The sequence below is a fragment of the Lampris incognitus genome, chromosome 1 (genome assembly GCF_029633865.1).
Source record: "Lampris incognitus isolate fLamInc1 chromosome 1, fLamInc1.hap2, whole genome shotgun sequence".
Taxonomy (NCBI): Eukaryota; Metazoa; Chordata; class Actinopteri; order Lampriformes; family Lampridae; genus Lampris; species Lampris incognitus.
This window is the reverse complement of record NC_079211.1, coordinates 38,140,625-38,157,172: the sequence shown is the minus strand read 5'-3', so window position 1 is coordinate 38,157,172 and position 16,548 is coordinate 38,140,625. Positions and strand designations below refer to the sequence as shown.

Sequence of the window (16,548 nt, the reverse complement as noted above, 5' to 3'; positions counted from 1 at the left end):
CCACTGCTGCACAGAAATGTATTTGCGAGGAAAGGTAGGGAGGTTATAAATGGTAGTTTTTTTAGTTCCACTTTGCCCACATTATAGCGTGTCCCTCATAAGTTGGCAGCCACTTTACAAACATTTCAGAACAGGCACCAAGTGGTGCAAGTAACCTACTTGATTCAGGGCACTACTTGATTCAGGGCACTTTTCATTTTAGTTTCAAATATTCATCAGACTGTGATTCATTAGGTGGCTGCATAATTCTTCTTTTTATTGATAGTATTCTTAAATTCGGAAGGGTGATGGTGAGTCCTTGTACAACTCCTTTTTCTCTTTTAGCCTTACAACCCATTGTTCTTCTCTCCCTCTTTCTCTCTCTTCCTCTCCCTTTCCCTTACATTTGTACTCTGTCTTCCTCCCTCATATTCTCCCCCTCATTCTCTTTTTTTTTCTCCCTCGTCTTCTCTTTTTTTTTCTTTTTTTTTTTTTTCTCCCTCGTCTTCTTCCTCTGTGTCTCATAAGAATTTCTACCTGTTTGTTCTGGGAAGATGACAGAGTAGCTATGAGGATAATGTGCCCTTCTGTAAAAGCTAATAGAGAATTCAGTTAACACTCAACACTGGTACTGCAATGCTTCGAGTAGCCAGATTAAAAATTACTTTGCTTTCAGAATCAGAAACACTTTGTCATTTCATTTCATGTACTTGCACTCATGAAATGAAACAAAACATTGTTTCCCCCAGCCCACAGCAGTGCAACAAGAAGACAAAAATACATCCAAAAACTACAAGAACTCCAAGAACACATATATCCAAACTAACTCATATATCTATCCAAACCACTTCTGCTCTCAGGATCGTGGGGATGCTGGAGCCTATCCCAGCAGTCACTGGGCGGCAGGTGGGGAGACACCCTAGACAGGCCGCCAGGCCATCTCACAGGGCTGACACACACACACACACACACACACATTCATACCTAGGGGCAATTTAGTACCTACATGTCTTTGGACTGGGAGGAAACCGGAGCATCCAAAGGAAACCCTCGCAGACACGGGAAGAACATGCGAACTCCACACAGAGGACGACCCGGGACGACCCCCAAGGTTGGACTAACCCTGGGCTCGAACCCAGAATCTTCTTGCTGTGGGCCGACCGTGCCGACCATTGCGCCACCGTGCCGTCACATATAGCTAAACTAAAAAAAATTTTTTAAATAAAATCACTGTCCAGGAGAACGAACACCAGCCATGATGACTGTCGGAACTGCCGGTCTGCATGGGCTAGCAGTTAGCTTAGCCCATGCAGACCTAACCCTTAGTTAGGCTAGCAGCTAACCCTGCTTCCACGTCCTGTCAGACCACCCTCGGGGTGTTTCCTCTTTGGGCCTAGCTCCGGTCAGGGCTGTGGTGCTTGGGCCCGCAGACCAAGCTCCCTCAGCTGATCCAACGCTTGCTGTCCCAGCCAGACACTTTTGACACACCTCCCGCACTCCACACGATGACACTAAAAACACAGTCAAGCCTAGGTGAGGCCACTGCCAGACCACCCTCAGTGTTATCGGAACTGCTGGTCTGCATGGGCTAGTAGTTAGCTTTGCCTGCCCTTCCTGTCAGACAGCCCTCAGTGTTACCGCTTCAGGCACAGCTCCCGGCAGGGCCGTGGTCGCTGGGCCCACAAGAAACAGCAGACCAAGCTCTCCCAGCCGATCCAGCGCCAGCTCTCCCAGCCATCAAATGAAGAAAAACTTAGACATGGACAAAGACACTGCATGAAAGGTACTGGGTGAGGCTGCCGCAAACGTGAATTCGCACCGCCATCTTCTAGGGCTGGGCAGTTAACCGAAAATGTATCGAAACCAACATTAAGAACCTCTCACTGACTTAATCTTGCTCATGTCAGTTAATTCGGTTAATAATTTGTAGTTTTTACCATTAGATCATCCATGAATACTATGATCAGGGGTTGTCGGGTGCTAGATTTGGACCGGGGACCTCTGCAATCCACTTCGCCAGACTTCACAAGCATATTCATGGCCAGCGCAAACATGGACACAGAAGTTGTGCAGCCAATGATGATCCCCTTTTCTAGCCGATGCCACGCTGATGTTGAGGTCCCAGAGGACACCCTCAGGCTCAAGTTGTTGCAATAGTCGAGGATGTGAGGATGCACAATGCTTCCAGGCTGAAGGTTGGGCTGGGAAGACTGCCACTTCTTTCGTGGCTGAAGTGAAGAAAGATATTGCTTCTTCCATCTATCCCAGAAGGTTTGAGCCAAATGCTGGACTTGTCGCCACTGGGATTTGTGGAGGTCTTTGATGCAGTCACCAACCGGGACAGAAGGAAGACTCACTTTCTGAGAGAGGAGGGTTACTGGTGTAAGGATGAGAGGATCGTCTGGATTGGTGGACACTGGAATAAGAGGTCTGGCATTGATGATAGCAGCCACCTCTACGATCAGTGTAGTAAGTGCCTCATGGGTCAGCTTCGAAGACCCGAGCTGCAGAAACATAGAGTCCAAGATTTTTCTTGCTACACCAATTATCCTCTCCCATGAACCACCCATGTGACAGGTGTGGGGAGGATTGAACTTCCATGTGCAGCCTTGATCTAACAGGAACTGTTCGACAGAAGTGTCAATATTGCTAGGAATCTTAAGCTCCTTACAAGCACTGACAAAGTTGGTTCCTCGATCGGAACAGATGAGTTTCACTGGACCCCTGATGACAACGAAATGCCTGAGGGTGTTGATGAAGCTCGACGTATCTAGAGACTCAATGACCTCGATGTGAACAGCTCTTACACTCATGCAGGCAAATAAAACTCCCCACCACTTACTCTGAGCGAGGCCACCCCTTGTCCAGCATGAAGATACTGTCCATGGACCGAAAACATCCAGGCCGACATTCGTGAACAGAGGTTCAGTAGAAAGGTGAACTGCTGGAAGGTCTGCCATCTTCTGTTTCTGAGGTGTGCCGCAAAGTTTGAGGCATGTGACGCACCCATTGATAACACTACCAACCCACCTTTTGCCAACTATCCAGAGACCGGCAGTACGTAAGGTGCACTCGGTGAACAGTTGACCCTGGTGTTGAGTTTTCTCATAATAATACCTGACCAGAAGTGTTGCTATATGATGCTTGCCAGGAACGATGAGAGGACTTTTCTCTTCTTGCTGGAGTTCGGCTTCTCTGGCACGACATCCGACCCTCAGAAGGCCATCAGCGTCAATAAGGGGGTCTAAGGCTTTGAGAGGACTTTCCTTAGAGAGGTTCTCCCCCTTCCTTAAACAGGCATACTCTTGAGCACATGTCTCTTCTTGAACTACATGGATGATGGTTCTCTTAGACCATGAGAGTTCATCAACTGAGACTGCTGTGTGGCAGTGATGCCAGCCTTTGCAGCCACTGGCTTTGGTTGCAGGATTCCTCTGGAAGAGGCAAACAATGTGAATGAGGTGAGCGATGGCGTGGGTCAATGAGTTCCAGCTAGAGAACTTAGAAAAGTGGAGAGACCCCAGTTGTTTGCACGACATGGTTGTTTTTATTGTAGAGACCTGAGGGCAAATCTCTGCATCCAAAGAAGCGTTCACAACCTCTAATGTGCCTTGCTCAGGATGACTTTGCAGGGGGTGTTTCAGGAACGTCGGTCCACAAAGCCAGCTGGTACCTGAGAGATGTGCAGCAGTGACAGACCTTGTGGCAATGTCTGCAGGATTTACATCCACAGATGGAAATCCTGCAGACATCATCTTCATCTTCACATGGAAGATGAAGCTCAAGTGGAAGAACCACTTGAGCGTTTAGAAGAACAGGATCTAGTATTTAGTGTGGGATATTTTTTTTCCATAATCGGTGTCTAGCATATACTGCGTTATCTTCTGCGCTGAAGCCATTGTTTCACTATGCCGCCCTTGTTATATACTGACAACTTGGCAGTAAGTTAAACACCTTCCGTTCATCAAAACTGTGGAGACAGAATCTGTTGTCCACAGGTTTATTGATTTGCAAAAGGGTGATAAAACGATGCTACGAATGGCATAAGATGTGTGCAAACGTTTGCTGATGGAAAAAGTTATCCTAAAAAAATAGCCATTCTTTGGGCAATGTGTCTTCACTTCCTGACTGAAGTCACATGGAAGGCTAACTTTCTGTGTTTCTTAAAGGAACCACTACCTGTCGCAGAAAACAATTGAAATGACTTAGAAAAATTTTGTTCACTAAACTACCATAACAGAACACCCACCTCCACCTTGAACCCATCTGCACAACTCACCATTGTCACACTGCTCTCATACATGTCCTCCGCCACTCCTAACTTACTCATACAATACCACACCTCATCTCTCGGCACCCTATCACATGCTTTCACTAAATCCACAAAGACACAAAGTAACTCCTTCTGGCCTTCACTATACTTCTCAATCAACACTCTGAAAGCAAACATTGCATATGTAGTACTCTTTCCTGGCATGAAACCATACTGCTGCTCGCTAATCATCACCTTTTCTCTTAACCTAGCTTCTACTACTCTTTCCCATAACTTCATGCTGTGACTGACCAACTTTATACCTCTTACTCTTACCTCTTACTACAGCTCTGCACATTACCCTTACTCTTGAAAATCGGTACCAGTACATTTCTTCGCCACTCCTCAGGAATCCTCTCACTTTCCAAGATTGTGTTAAACAATCTAGTTAAAAACTTCACTCCCATCTCTCCTAAACATCTCCATGCCTCCACAGGTGTGTCATCAGGACCAACTGTCTTTCCACTCATCATCCTCTTCATAGCTTCCCTCACTTCCTCCTTGCTAATCCACCGCATTTCCTGATTCACTATCCCCAAATCATCCAACCTTCTCTCTCATTTTCTTCATTCATCAGCCCCTCAAAGTACTCCTTCCACCTTCTCAACACACTCCTCGCTTGTCAGCGCATTTCCATCTCTGTTTTTCAATACCCTAACCTGCTGCACATCCTTTCCAGCTTGTTCCCTCTGTCTAGCCAATCGGTACAAGTCCTTTTCTCCTTCCTTAGTGGCCAACCTCTCATACAACTCACCATACACCTTTTCCTTCGCCACCTCACTCTTTGCCTTACACTGCATCTCCTTGTACTCCTGTCTACTTTCTTAATCTACCTGACTATCCCACTTCTTCTTCACAAACCTCTTCCTCTGTATATTTGCCTGTATTTCCACATTCTACCACCAAGTCTTCTTGTCTTCCTTCCTCTGTCCAGATGACACACCAAGGACCTTCCTCGCTGTCTCCCCCACCATCTCTGCAGTAGTTGCCCAGCCATCCAGTAACTCTTCACTACCACCCAGTGCCTGTCTTACCTCCTCCCTGAACTCCAAACAACAGTCTTCCTTCTTCAACTTCCACCATTTGATCTTTGGCTCTGCCTTCATTCTCTTCCTCCTCTTGATCTCCAAATTCCTTCTACAGAGCACCATCCGATGCTCCCTAGCTACGTTCTCCCGTCCGCCGCTTGTAGTCTCCAATCTCTGTCATATTGCACTTCCTGCATATGATATAGTCCACCTGTGTGCACCTTCCTCCACTCTCATACGTCACCCTGTGTTCCTCCCTCATCTTGAAATATGTATTCACCACAGTCATTTCCATCCTTTCGCAAAATCCACCACCATCTGTCCTTCCACATTCCTCTCCTTGACACCATACTTACCTATCACCTCCTCATCACAACCGTTCCCTTCACCAACATTCCCATTGATGTCCACTCCAATCACACATTTCTCCTTTTTTGGTACACTGTCCACCACTTCATCCAACTCCCTCCAGAATTCTACTTTCTCTTCCATCTCACACCCAACTTGTGTGCTGACAACATTGATCATCATACCTTTGAGTTCCAGCTTCATGCTCCTGACTCTATCCGACACTCTCTTCACCTCCAACAGTCTTGACATACTCTTCCTTCAGGAGTAACCTTACCCATTTCTCCTCCCATCCATGGTAGAACAGGTTGAACCCACCTCTGATGCTCCTGGCCTTACTCCCTGTCCACCTGGTCTCTTGCACATACAGTATACCTACCCTCCTTCTCTCCATCATATCAGCCAGCTCTCTCCCCTTACCAGTCATAGTGCAAACATTCAAAGTTCCAACTCTCACCTCCACACTCCTACCCTTCCTCCTCTCCCGCTGCCTCTGGACATGCCTTCCCCCTCTCCTTGTTGTTCGCCCAACAGTGCTATATTTTCCACCAGCATCCTGCTGGCCAATAGTATGGTGGCAACTGCTGGTAACCCAGGCCTCGGCCGATCCAGTATGGAAATCTGATTTATGATCTGCGTATTTGATTTGGCAAAGGTTTTACGCTGGATGCCTTTCCTGATGCAACCCTCCCCATTTATCTGGGCTTGGGACCGACATGAAGAATGCACTTGCTTGTTCATTCCCAGTGGCTGGGTTATATACATACAGTATATACAAGAAAAAAAATGATCTGAATCACATTTTGGGAGCCTTTTAAAATAATAGATATCAAAAGAGTTAGTCTAACAGTTAATAACCATAAACTACATAGTATTCAGTTTTATCGTGTTTTGTTTTCACTTCTGGGGTGAAATGGTGCAAAGAAACAACATAGTTAAAGTTATCTGAAATTAATAAAATATAATTTCGCAATAGGACCACCCTTAACACTGACCAAGTGTGTCTGCTCATGAAGCTGTGTCTTCAGTCCATGTACTTCACATAAAGAGGGCAGTACTATAGGCAGAAGCATGGGTGTGCTATGGGTCCCCCAGTTTCACCTATAGTGGCCAACTTGTATATAGAGGAAGTGGAAAAGAGGGCTCTGGTGTCTTATCCAGGGACACCACCTGGCCATTGGTTCATATTTGTGGACGACACCTGGGTTAAAATTAAATCTCAGGACATAGTATCACATTTCACTGACCAAATTAATTGGGTGGACAACTACATCAAGTTCACCAGGGAGGATGTGAAAAATGACAAGTTAGCCTTCTTAGACTGCGAAATTGCAATCGGTGATGGGGGACATTTGATTGTTGATGTTTACCGTAAACCACTGAACCACCGAGCTAACAACGTCCCCACCAACACAGCGGCCGGGGAAGGGGATAAATCCCACATTAAACAAGCCCTGGTTAAGTGTGGTTATCCTAGGTGGGCGTTTGTCAAAGCCAGGAAGATGCCCAAAGAGTGCACCAGCCGATCGAAGAGAGGAGAAGGACAACAGCTGCCTAAGCATAAACCAGTGTTGATTCTATACATGGCGGGAGTGTCGAAACAGTTGAGATGCATATTTTCCAAACACCGCATCTTTCAAACCCCAAAACATGATGCACCAGAAATTGGTGCACCCCAAGGATCGGGTTCCCCGGCACAAATAGCAATATAGTGTATGCTGTTAAGTGCCAGGAGGATTGCCATGACTTGTACATCGGGTAAACCAAACAGACGCAGGCTAAGAGGATAGCACAACACAGAAGAGCTAGCGAGTCAGGCCAGGACACCGCAGTCTACACCCATCTACAGGCCAGTGGCCACTCTTTCAAGCATGAGGATGTGCACATCCTTGATAGGGAGGAACACTGGTTTGAACGCAGAGTCAAAGAGGCCATCTATGCGAAGAGGGAGCGGCCTTCCCTGAAACTGGGGGTTAGGAGTAAGTCTGTCACCATCTTATAACGTAGTGATTGCAACTATTCGCCAATCCTCTGTGAATAGTACACATGGCTACTGTAACTCTAGTTAATGGTCACGCCTATTTGCATATGAAACCAGTCATTGGTTTCGGTCATTATGCAACTGTGCTATTTAAAGACGAGTTCTCCCGCCCTTACCTAGGGCTCCGGGGTGGGTGCATTGTTCTTCCGGTCTAAACAGCCATAGCCGGATGTAAACATGCAAGCCTAGATCTGCAATATCTTCAACATTAAACATTAAAAATGGACATTAGAAAATGGTTTAGGGACACATAGTGCAGTGTGTGGCTGTACTAATACACGGAAATGTCTGAATGAGTGGTTGGATAGAGAATGTGTTGCCCATCAACCTGCCACAAAATGGCAATGTCCCTGTATTCCATTGTTTTCCTTCCACAGAAAACCAACAGCAGATTTCGAAACACGGATGTGGTTGAAGGCTTTGAATTTGAAGAAACCACCAAAAAAAACATCTTTGTTTGTTCCCATCATTACATTGCCAAAAAGCCAACCAAAGAAAACCCTTTCCCTGAACTGTGGTAACTAGGTAGCTACTCATTACACTGGAAAAGAAAAGTATAGGGTGGCCCGAATGCGGAAATGGACCGGAAGTGCCGCGTAAACTTGTCTATAAGGTTAGGGGATACCTGCAGCCAATTGAGACTGACAGTTACTTTGATGAGTGATGAAACGTTTCTCCCAATAAACGGTTGTCCAGATGAACTGATTCACCTCTCTGAACAGCTTAAAGGTATGTCACAGTATTAAGATAATCAAAATCCCAGACAATATCTTGTCTCATTTCACAATTTTGATATTATATTGAGGTATCACCCAGCTCTATTGAGAGGATATCATGGACAGGGTTCAAGCTCATTACTTGACACATTTTCACATTCACCCCTGTGGAAAGTTTAGAGTCTCAAGTTAAGCAAATCTGCATTTTTTTGGGGCCATGGGAGCAAACTGCAGTGCCCATAGGACACCAAGGAAAACAGTGAGAGAAGATACAGAAAGGCTGAGATCTGATCTTAGGTGACAGTGCTAACTATGAAGTCATTTCCCACCCACATGACAGTCTGTTTTTTCCCCCTCAACATCGAGTAACAAATATCACATCAGTACTACCCCCCCCCCCCCAAAAAAGGGGTGTGCAGCATTTTGGAGTGAAATTCCTCACATTGTGTAAATGATGATGATATAATCACAGTTGCAGGGAACCTGTAATTATGACCTCTTATGAGCCTAGGGATTGCATCAAGCTGGTGAAGCTTGCCGTACACTTTCAAAAGCCCAGTCTCCAGTGTGAGGGGTCAAAGCATAGTACTACCTCGGTCGTTTAGGTTTATATCAGCTCAAAGTCACTGATCTGTCTAAAACCAAGTGACTGAGGTTTTGATACCTGCCTCATAACATTAAATGGAATGTTAAAGATGTGATTGAATGTATTTTAAAGATGGAAATTGGTACCTTCACTTTCACATTGTTTGTAAAGTTGATGTAATTGGAATCAAAAGCCTCGGTTGTATTTTTACCTATGGTTAAATTTGTATTTGTTGCTAATCGTCTAATAAGTTAATAGGAAGAGATCTGGGTTTTCAATTTACCATTCACAACTTTCACTCTACTGAGAAACCTTCAAATGAAATTTGAGTGCAATACTAATGCAGGACAGCTGTACAGGAGGATAACTGCATTAAAGGGGGACTTCTACTGTGGCTACCAGTGTGTATACAGTGCTAACACAGGCTACACGCATGGTTGTGCAGTTCTTAAATGGATGTCATTGTTCACTATATGTTCTGTAATCGATATTACTACTACTACTACTTCTACTTTTGGCTGCCCCCGTAAGGGGTCGCCGCAGTGGATCATCTGTTCCATTCTGTAATTGATATTATCAGAAATAATACTGTAGTTCCCAGAGTGCCAGATCGCTGATCCTAGTTCTGTGTCTTTTGATCTAAAAAAAAAAGTCACCTTCAATAAATCACTTGATCATTCTGTAACATAAGGGTATTATTATATACTAATCATCGCTTCTCCTCTCTTCCTCTCCTTTTGTAAGGAAAATTGAGTATGCCGCTGTTCATTTCCTCACCAGCATTGGCATAATCATCTCCCTCTCCACCCCCTCTCTCTCCTCTGCTCCTTTCCGTACGCCCTTCTCTGCTCGCATATGGTGTTCTCTCTCTCTCTCCTCCTTTCTTCGATCAAGAAATTCCCATTTTTCCTTCCTTACATTAATTTGTGTCAAACCCCATTTCAATCTGGACTGTCAGCTGATACAAAATTTACTAAATCATGTCGTCACCCCCCCCCGGTCTCCTCTGGGTACATTTCTCTGACCCTTCCAGCCCCTTTCCCTCTGTACCTCCTATTCCCCACACTTCCCCCTTCACCAGCTACATTTGTATGCATTACAGTACCCATCACTTTACAACAGAATGTCATATCTGGCTAAAATCTGATTATTTCCTTTTCTTTCTCCCTCTTGTTTCCTGCAGTTAAAATGCACCTTTTAGTCCCGACTTGTTCTTTTCACGCCCGATCGGCTGAAGAGGTGGACTGTAATGAAATCGCTGTCTTTCTCTTTCTTTTTCTCTCCTTTTATTTCCTTTCAACATCTGCCTCTGCCTCTCCCCTCTTCATCCTCTGTATCCAGGTAAATTCACCTGCATCGAGGCTCGATTTCACCTGGAGCGTCAGATGGGCTACTACCTGATTCAGATGTACATCCCCTCCCTGCTTATCGTTATCCTGTCTTGGGTGTCGTTCTGGATCAACATGGATGCCGCTCCTGCTCGGGTGGGTCTGGGCATCACCACCGTGCTGACCATGACCACACAGAGCTCTGGCTCCCGAGCATCCCTGCCCAAGGTGAGACAATCGAACGGCACCCGTGATTATCCAGCCGCATTCGTTGGGTGATTATATTGGATTGCACTTACTGCATTGCTCTTCATCGGCTGAGGAAAAAATAACAAATTTTTCACTCTGAGGAACTCGCATCCAGTCAAGTCAAGTCAGTTTTTATTGGCCAAGTACGATCACATGCAAGGATTTTGACTTGGTACCTTTCTTTCGGTTACATATAGAATATAGCAAGTACATAGCAAGATAAGAGGAGTGTAAACGAAGTAAAAGATTAAATATCAAAAGGAAAATGTAATAAGTGTAAAAAGCAAAAATTTAAGTATAAAAGTATGAGTGCAGATCTAAGTATGAGCAATATTAGAGGGGTAACAGTAAAGATGTGCTATAAGTAGGCTATGATAACACCAGGTACTTTAAGGTATGCAGGACATACATAGTATTGCAAAGTAGTACATAATATTGCACACACCCAGTAAAAAAGATCTCACAGATCCTGTTGCATAGATCATTGCACAAGTTAATTATTGCATTGGTATGTGCAGGAGTGCAAATTAGATGAGTTGATATGACATGGTAATACCCCTCTTTCATATCCTCCACTTCCATTTGAACCAATTAATTCCTACTTTGTTTTTATTGTTTCCCGCATTTACTAACCCTCACCTTCCCTAGCAACCACTCTTGTTGTGCTTTTGAGCAAGGTCTTCAACAGCCAGTTGATGCTATAGAGCCAATGAGGGGCAGAGGGGAAGTGCAGTGTTATAAATGGGCAGCTCCCAGAGGGGAGTGTGTCGAGCTGTGTAAATATGCTAAGCAAACCTTTCCTGAGATAAAGGTTAGAAATAATGAGGCCAGTTGAAAGCTTTTGATATCGTTTTTTTATTTCCCTTGTATCTGACAGGATTTGTACTCACAGATTTCTGTTTTATGTGTAGACTTCCATGTGTAAGTTTTGAAGGAATTAGTTGAGGGTCTCAGTAGCTCAACAGGTATAGCAACACACTAACACTGCCAGGGATATGCGGTCCATTTCATCAAGAACTGGAACCACCCTTTTATGTCAACCTGATGTGTAATGGCTGTATACACGTAAATACTCACCATGAAGTCTTTATGCATGCTCAATAATCCAGGTGAGAAAATCACAAAAATGTTGAATCAGTTCATCTGGACACAACGTTTATTGAAAGAAACATTTCCTCATTCATCTAAGTGATGTATTCAGTCTCAACTGACTGCAGGTATCCCCACCCTTATGAAAGGGTACAATGGAAGAGGGAAGACCGTCCCTGAACCGGGGGGGGGCTAAGAGTACATCTGTCGCCATCTTACAATGCTGTGATTGCAACTATTGGCCATTGTAACTCTGGTTAATGATCAGGGTAATTTGCATATGAAGCTGATCGTTGTTTTTGGTCGTTATGCTACTGTATTGTTTATAAGGGCGGGGATACCTGCAGTCATTTGGTACTGAAGAGGTCAATAATAAATAGATCTCAATAAACGTTGTGTCCAGATAAACTGATTCAACTTGTGATACTCACCATGAAGTGCTTGAGATTGTATCCATTATGTAACATATACCGTTAGACTTGCATTTTGCAGTCTGACCCAGGTTGAGAGCCGTAATTTTTTTTGACATCCGCCATCATGTTAAAACTAAATACATGTCACTCTGTCGAGTGAACATGATTTTACAATGCATTCCTATGTGTTAAAACAACTTAAGGACCATATGAGGCTAAGATGTAATGTTTTGAAAAGAAAATTAATTTGCAGTTGAGTCTGAAGCTGGGGACTTTTCCATTACATAACTGTCATTCCACAGTGTGTCTCGGCCACACAGAGCCATGTCCTCGACTTAGTTTACAGAGGGGATGGAGGGAATACAAGGGAGGGTGAGCAGACAAAGAGAGGGATGGGGGGTTTGTGTCTAAAAAGGAGATTTTATAGAAATCACAGTTAGAGAAGGAGAGAGGATGGTGAGAATGTCACAGAGGAAGAAAATGAAATACAGAAGAGGGAGAGAGGCAATGAAAGAGGAGAAAGAAAGCGACAGAGGAAGACCAATGCAGTAAGAGGGAACAAAGGCGAGAGGGAAGAGTTAGGGTGCAATCACATTGGACCCATTTTAATGCAAGGCACACTGTAACTGCTTTTTATTTTTTACAAATGCCCTGATACTGATTCCATTGGATGCACCTTTGGCAGCGAGAGGCATTTGCCATTGCCGAGCAGCCACAGCGCCACCTGTCAATCACTTGTGTGCCAGTGTTAGTGATATGTGAATTAGCGTAAAAAGTCTGCCCATCCAATTCATTACTCTGTGTTTTTGTTAAACAATATATCTCTTTTAAGAGATACATTAACAATACGAGAGGGCACACTTTAGGTCTTTCTCCTCCAGCTTTGTTGTAAGCGGTTCAGTTGAGAAAAAGAGAGAGAAAAAGTGGCGGTGATGTGGGGGGTTATTCTGCTTGGAGTTGAACAATTTTTCAACTTCAGACACTTGGAGCATTTTTTTTTAAATGCACGGCACGCATGCCAGTTGGATAAAAACCAGGGAGCACAAGACTCATAAATAGCAAGAGAAATGCCTTAAACCTATTGGAAACCATCAGAAAAAGGCACCAGTCGCTGTCATGTATATGTCCAATGATGACAGCCTGAGAGGGAGAAGGAGGCGGAATTAGAAATGAGAAAGAGAGCGAAAATTCAGATCGCTGTTCCGAGAGTTCACGTTTTGGTTCATAAGAGTTGTATTGGTCACAGAATAGAGGCTTAAAACCTAATAGAGACATAGAAAAAGAAGGAAAGGACTGAGATAATGCAGGAGAAGTAAGATCAGGAGAAACTTAGAAAACAGTGATGAGACAGAAGAATGAAGAAAAAAACAAAGAGGGGGAGAAAGGAGAGAAGTGAGCGAATAAGGAAACATTTGAGAGAGTATGCATGAGTACAGCTAGAGAAATAGATAGGAAAATGACTGGAAAGAGAGGGAAGGCTCTCCCTGTGAGGGATTTGAAGATTAAAAAACAAAACAAACGGTAGGAGTTTGCGTGAGCCTGTAGGATTGTATAATTATGTCCAGGGAAGCTGTAATCCCCACCACACACGACCCCCCACACACACACACTCACATTCTGTTTGTTGACATTAGGTGCTTCATGTGTTCAGGAAATTGAACAAGTGAACCGTGATTTCTCTGTAGTTCAGCTGTCACAATAATGATCATACAGCACAGCTGAGCTTAGGTAGGCATGCTGTTCCCGCTCTCATTCTCTCTATTGCTTTTTCCTTCCATCTCTCTCTCTCTCACGCATACACACACACACACACACACATACACAAAATACAAGACACACTGTATACACACACAATACACACTGAATAACACACTGCTCCTTTCTCGTGCCACTGAGGAGTATTGCACCATGTAAGGCACGGTAGTATGAAAAGAGAAGAGCGGAGCTGAGTTGGAATGGAGTGGAGAGGAGGAGCTAAGAAAGGAGAGAAGTCGGGGGGGGGGGCATCTGGGTGGCATGGTGGTTTATTCCATTGCCTACCAATATGGGGATCCCGGTTCGAATCCCCGTGTTGCTTCCGGCTTGGTCAGACATCCCTTGACACAATTGCACGTGTCTACGGGTGAGAAGCCAGGTGTGGGTATGTGTCCTGGTTACTGCACTAGCGCCTCCTCTGGTCGATCGGGGTGCCTGTTCAGGGGGGAGGGGGAACTGGGGGGAATAGCGTGATCCTCCCATGTGCTACGTCCGCCTTGCGAAACTCCTCACTGTCAGGTGAAAGGAGGCCTGTGGTAGTCTGCAGCCCTCCCTGGTCGGCAGAGGGGGTGGGGCAGCGACCGGGACGGCTCAGAAGAGTAGGGTAATTGGCCAGATACAATTGGGGACAAAAAAGGATACGGAGACAATTCTGCATTTGTTTTACTAGAATTGCTAATATCTTCTGTGGCCCTCTGTAGTTTCAAAATCAACAAAGCGCTTAAAAAAATCTTGTTTGTGTTAGCTTTGGTCTAAGATACCCTCTTTTTTTCTTTTTTCTTTTTTTTGCAAGGGTGGGAACTGTTTACTTCTGAGGTGACAGCACATGAGCGACAATGGCTGTTACACTTTCTCTGTAGTCTGAAAAAAATCAGTTGCAACAAGTCTGTTTCTCTCTGACTCCTACAGAATCGTCACATCATCCTCACGTTTCAAATGGACAAAACAACATCTTAGTAACAGAGAGAAATTGTGGATTACAACGTTAAGTAAGACTTTCTGCAAAGCATTTGAGCTGATTTTCACCCAGAATAGAAGGTGTGTGGCAGAGAAATGGTCTTGTTCAGTAATGATTCGGTGAAGAATAAAAAAGATGAATAAACTGTGAACTCCAGGGACTGAAAGAATTACATTTGACAACCATTAACCAGAACATATCAAAATATATATAATTTTCAGAGGATGCTGTTCTTTCTTAAAAAGACCCCATTTTTATTGGAATAACACCAGCCTGGTGCTACTACCTAAAGGGCATGAATAGTACCAGTTGGGTTCATAAAATGAATTACCGTATTTCCTGGACTGTAAGTCACGGATTTTTTACTCATCTGGCTGGTCCTGTGATCCTTATTCCAAATCGACGTATACAATGTAATGTTGTCACGCAAATACGCTGCGATTCAACTAGGGTCACTAGATGGCAGTTTAATCTTGTGACTCAATTGAAAATGCTGTACCACCATATAAATGCAACTTATACACCGAAGCAACTTATTGTCCAGGAAATATGGTACATATGCCAAATGGAAACGAAGTAAACTGAATGAAGAAATCAGACTTGTTGCCATTACATCCCTGCTTCTGACAGTTAAGACAGTTATCCCAGCAGTCAGATAGCCAGCTAGCTAGCCAGTCAGTCAGTAGGTTGGAGCACAAGCCTTGGCCGACTTCGGAATGTGAACGATGTCCTGTGAACCGTGCATCCAGTAAAGCCACCTAAGGTGCACTGAAGGCCAGCACTGGTCAGTTAGTCTGTCACAAACAGTCATGTTCAGACCACACACACAGGACAGGAAAGGACAGAGGGGTGTGTGTGTGTGTGTGTCTGTGTGTGTCTTTTGCAGGGTACTTTCTAGTCTCAGCACAGCCCTGCACTTTTCCAGGCCAAAGACTGCCTTCACTTGGCTTGGAAGAAGTTCTGACATTCCCCTCTCTGTTTTTTTTGTGTGTGTGTGTGTGTGTGTGTGTGTGTGTGTGTGTGTGTGTGTGTGTGTGTGTGTGTGTGTGTGTGTTTCTTTCTCACCAAGTATTTTTTCTCTATTTTCTTATTTTTTGTTGTTTTACTCCCATTGTCCCCCCCCCCCTCCTCTCTCTGTCGCTGTCTCCCTCCCTCCCTCCCTCGCCCCCCGCCTGGATGACCATTAAAACCTAGTGAACCGACTGACCGTACCATTTAGGTAGCAGTGGCTGCCAGCAGCTCAGTGGGATCTGAGTCAGACCTCTGAAGATAAACATTGTTCAAGGCATCGGACTCAGAACACACTAGAAACAAAAGAGGCCGAACTCAGATTAGATGTATTTTGTATCTGGATAGAGATAAGAGATCGTTGTTTAATTGGATTAGAGGTGGCTTATTGTGGGCTTTTCTCTCCGTGATAGAACAAGGATATCCTTCTTAAATGGCTGTACAATTTCATGTGGAGAAGGAGAGTTGTCTTGATAGAGTGAGGTGAATGCTCCTGAATGATGATGCTTGAAACACATAACAATCAGGCAAAGACCTCATTTAGTCAGTATTATCTGGACAGTCCTTACTTCTGCCTGTCTTGCTCTACACCACACTAGGCTACATGATATGTAAACGCTATTGACATTTGGCTGGCCTTGTGTGTGAGAAGCTAACAGTTTATTAGCACCTTTTTGTCCCTCTGGTAATCCCTTAATCTGCCCATTCAGTCATTAAACACAAGTGCCTCTATTGACA

The 16,548-nt window shown here is 44.4% G+C and overlaps 1 protein-coding gene across 1 annotated transcript in view; it reads left to right on the top strand.

Annotated features, from left to right (window-relative positions):
- glra1 (glycine receptor, alpha 1) overlaps window positions 1-16,548 on the top strand; it is a 131,950-nt gene that overhangs the window by 96,807 nt on the left and 18,595 nt on the right. Inside the window, exon 9 of the mRNA XM_056285282.1 lies at window positions 10,352-10,566. Coding sequence (XP_056141257.1) covers window positions 10,352-10,566 — 215 coding nt within the window. The remainder of the gene's footprint in view (window positions 1-10,351; window positions 10,567-16,548) is intronic.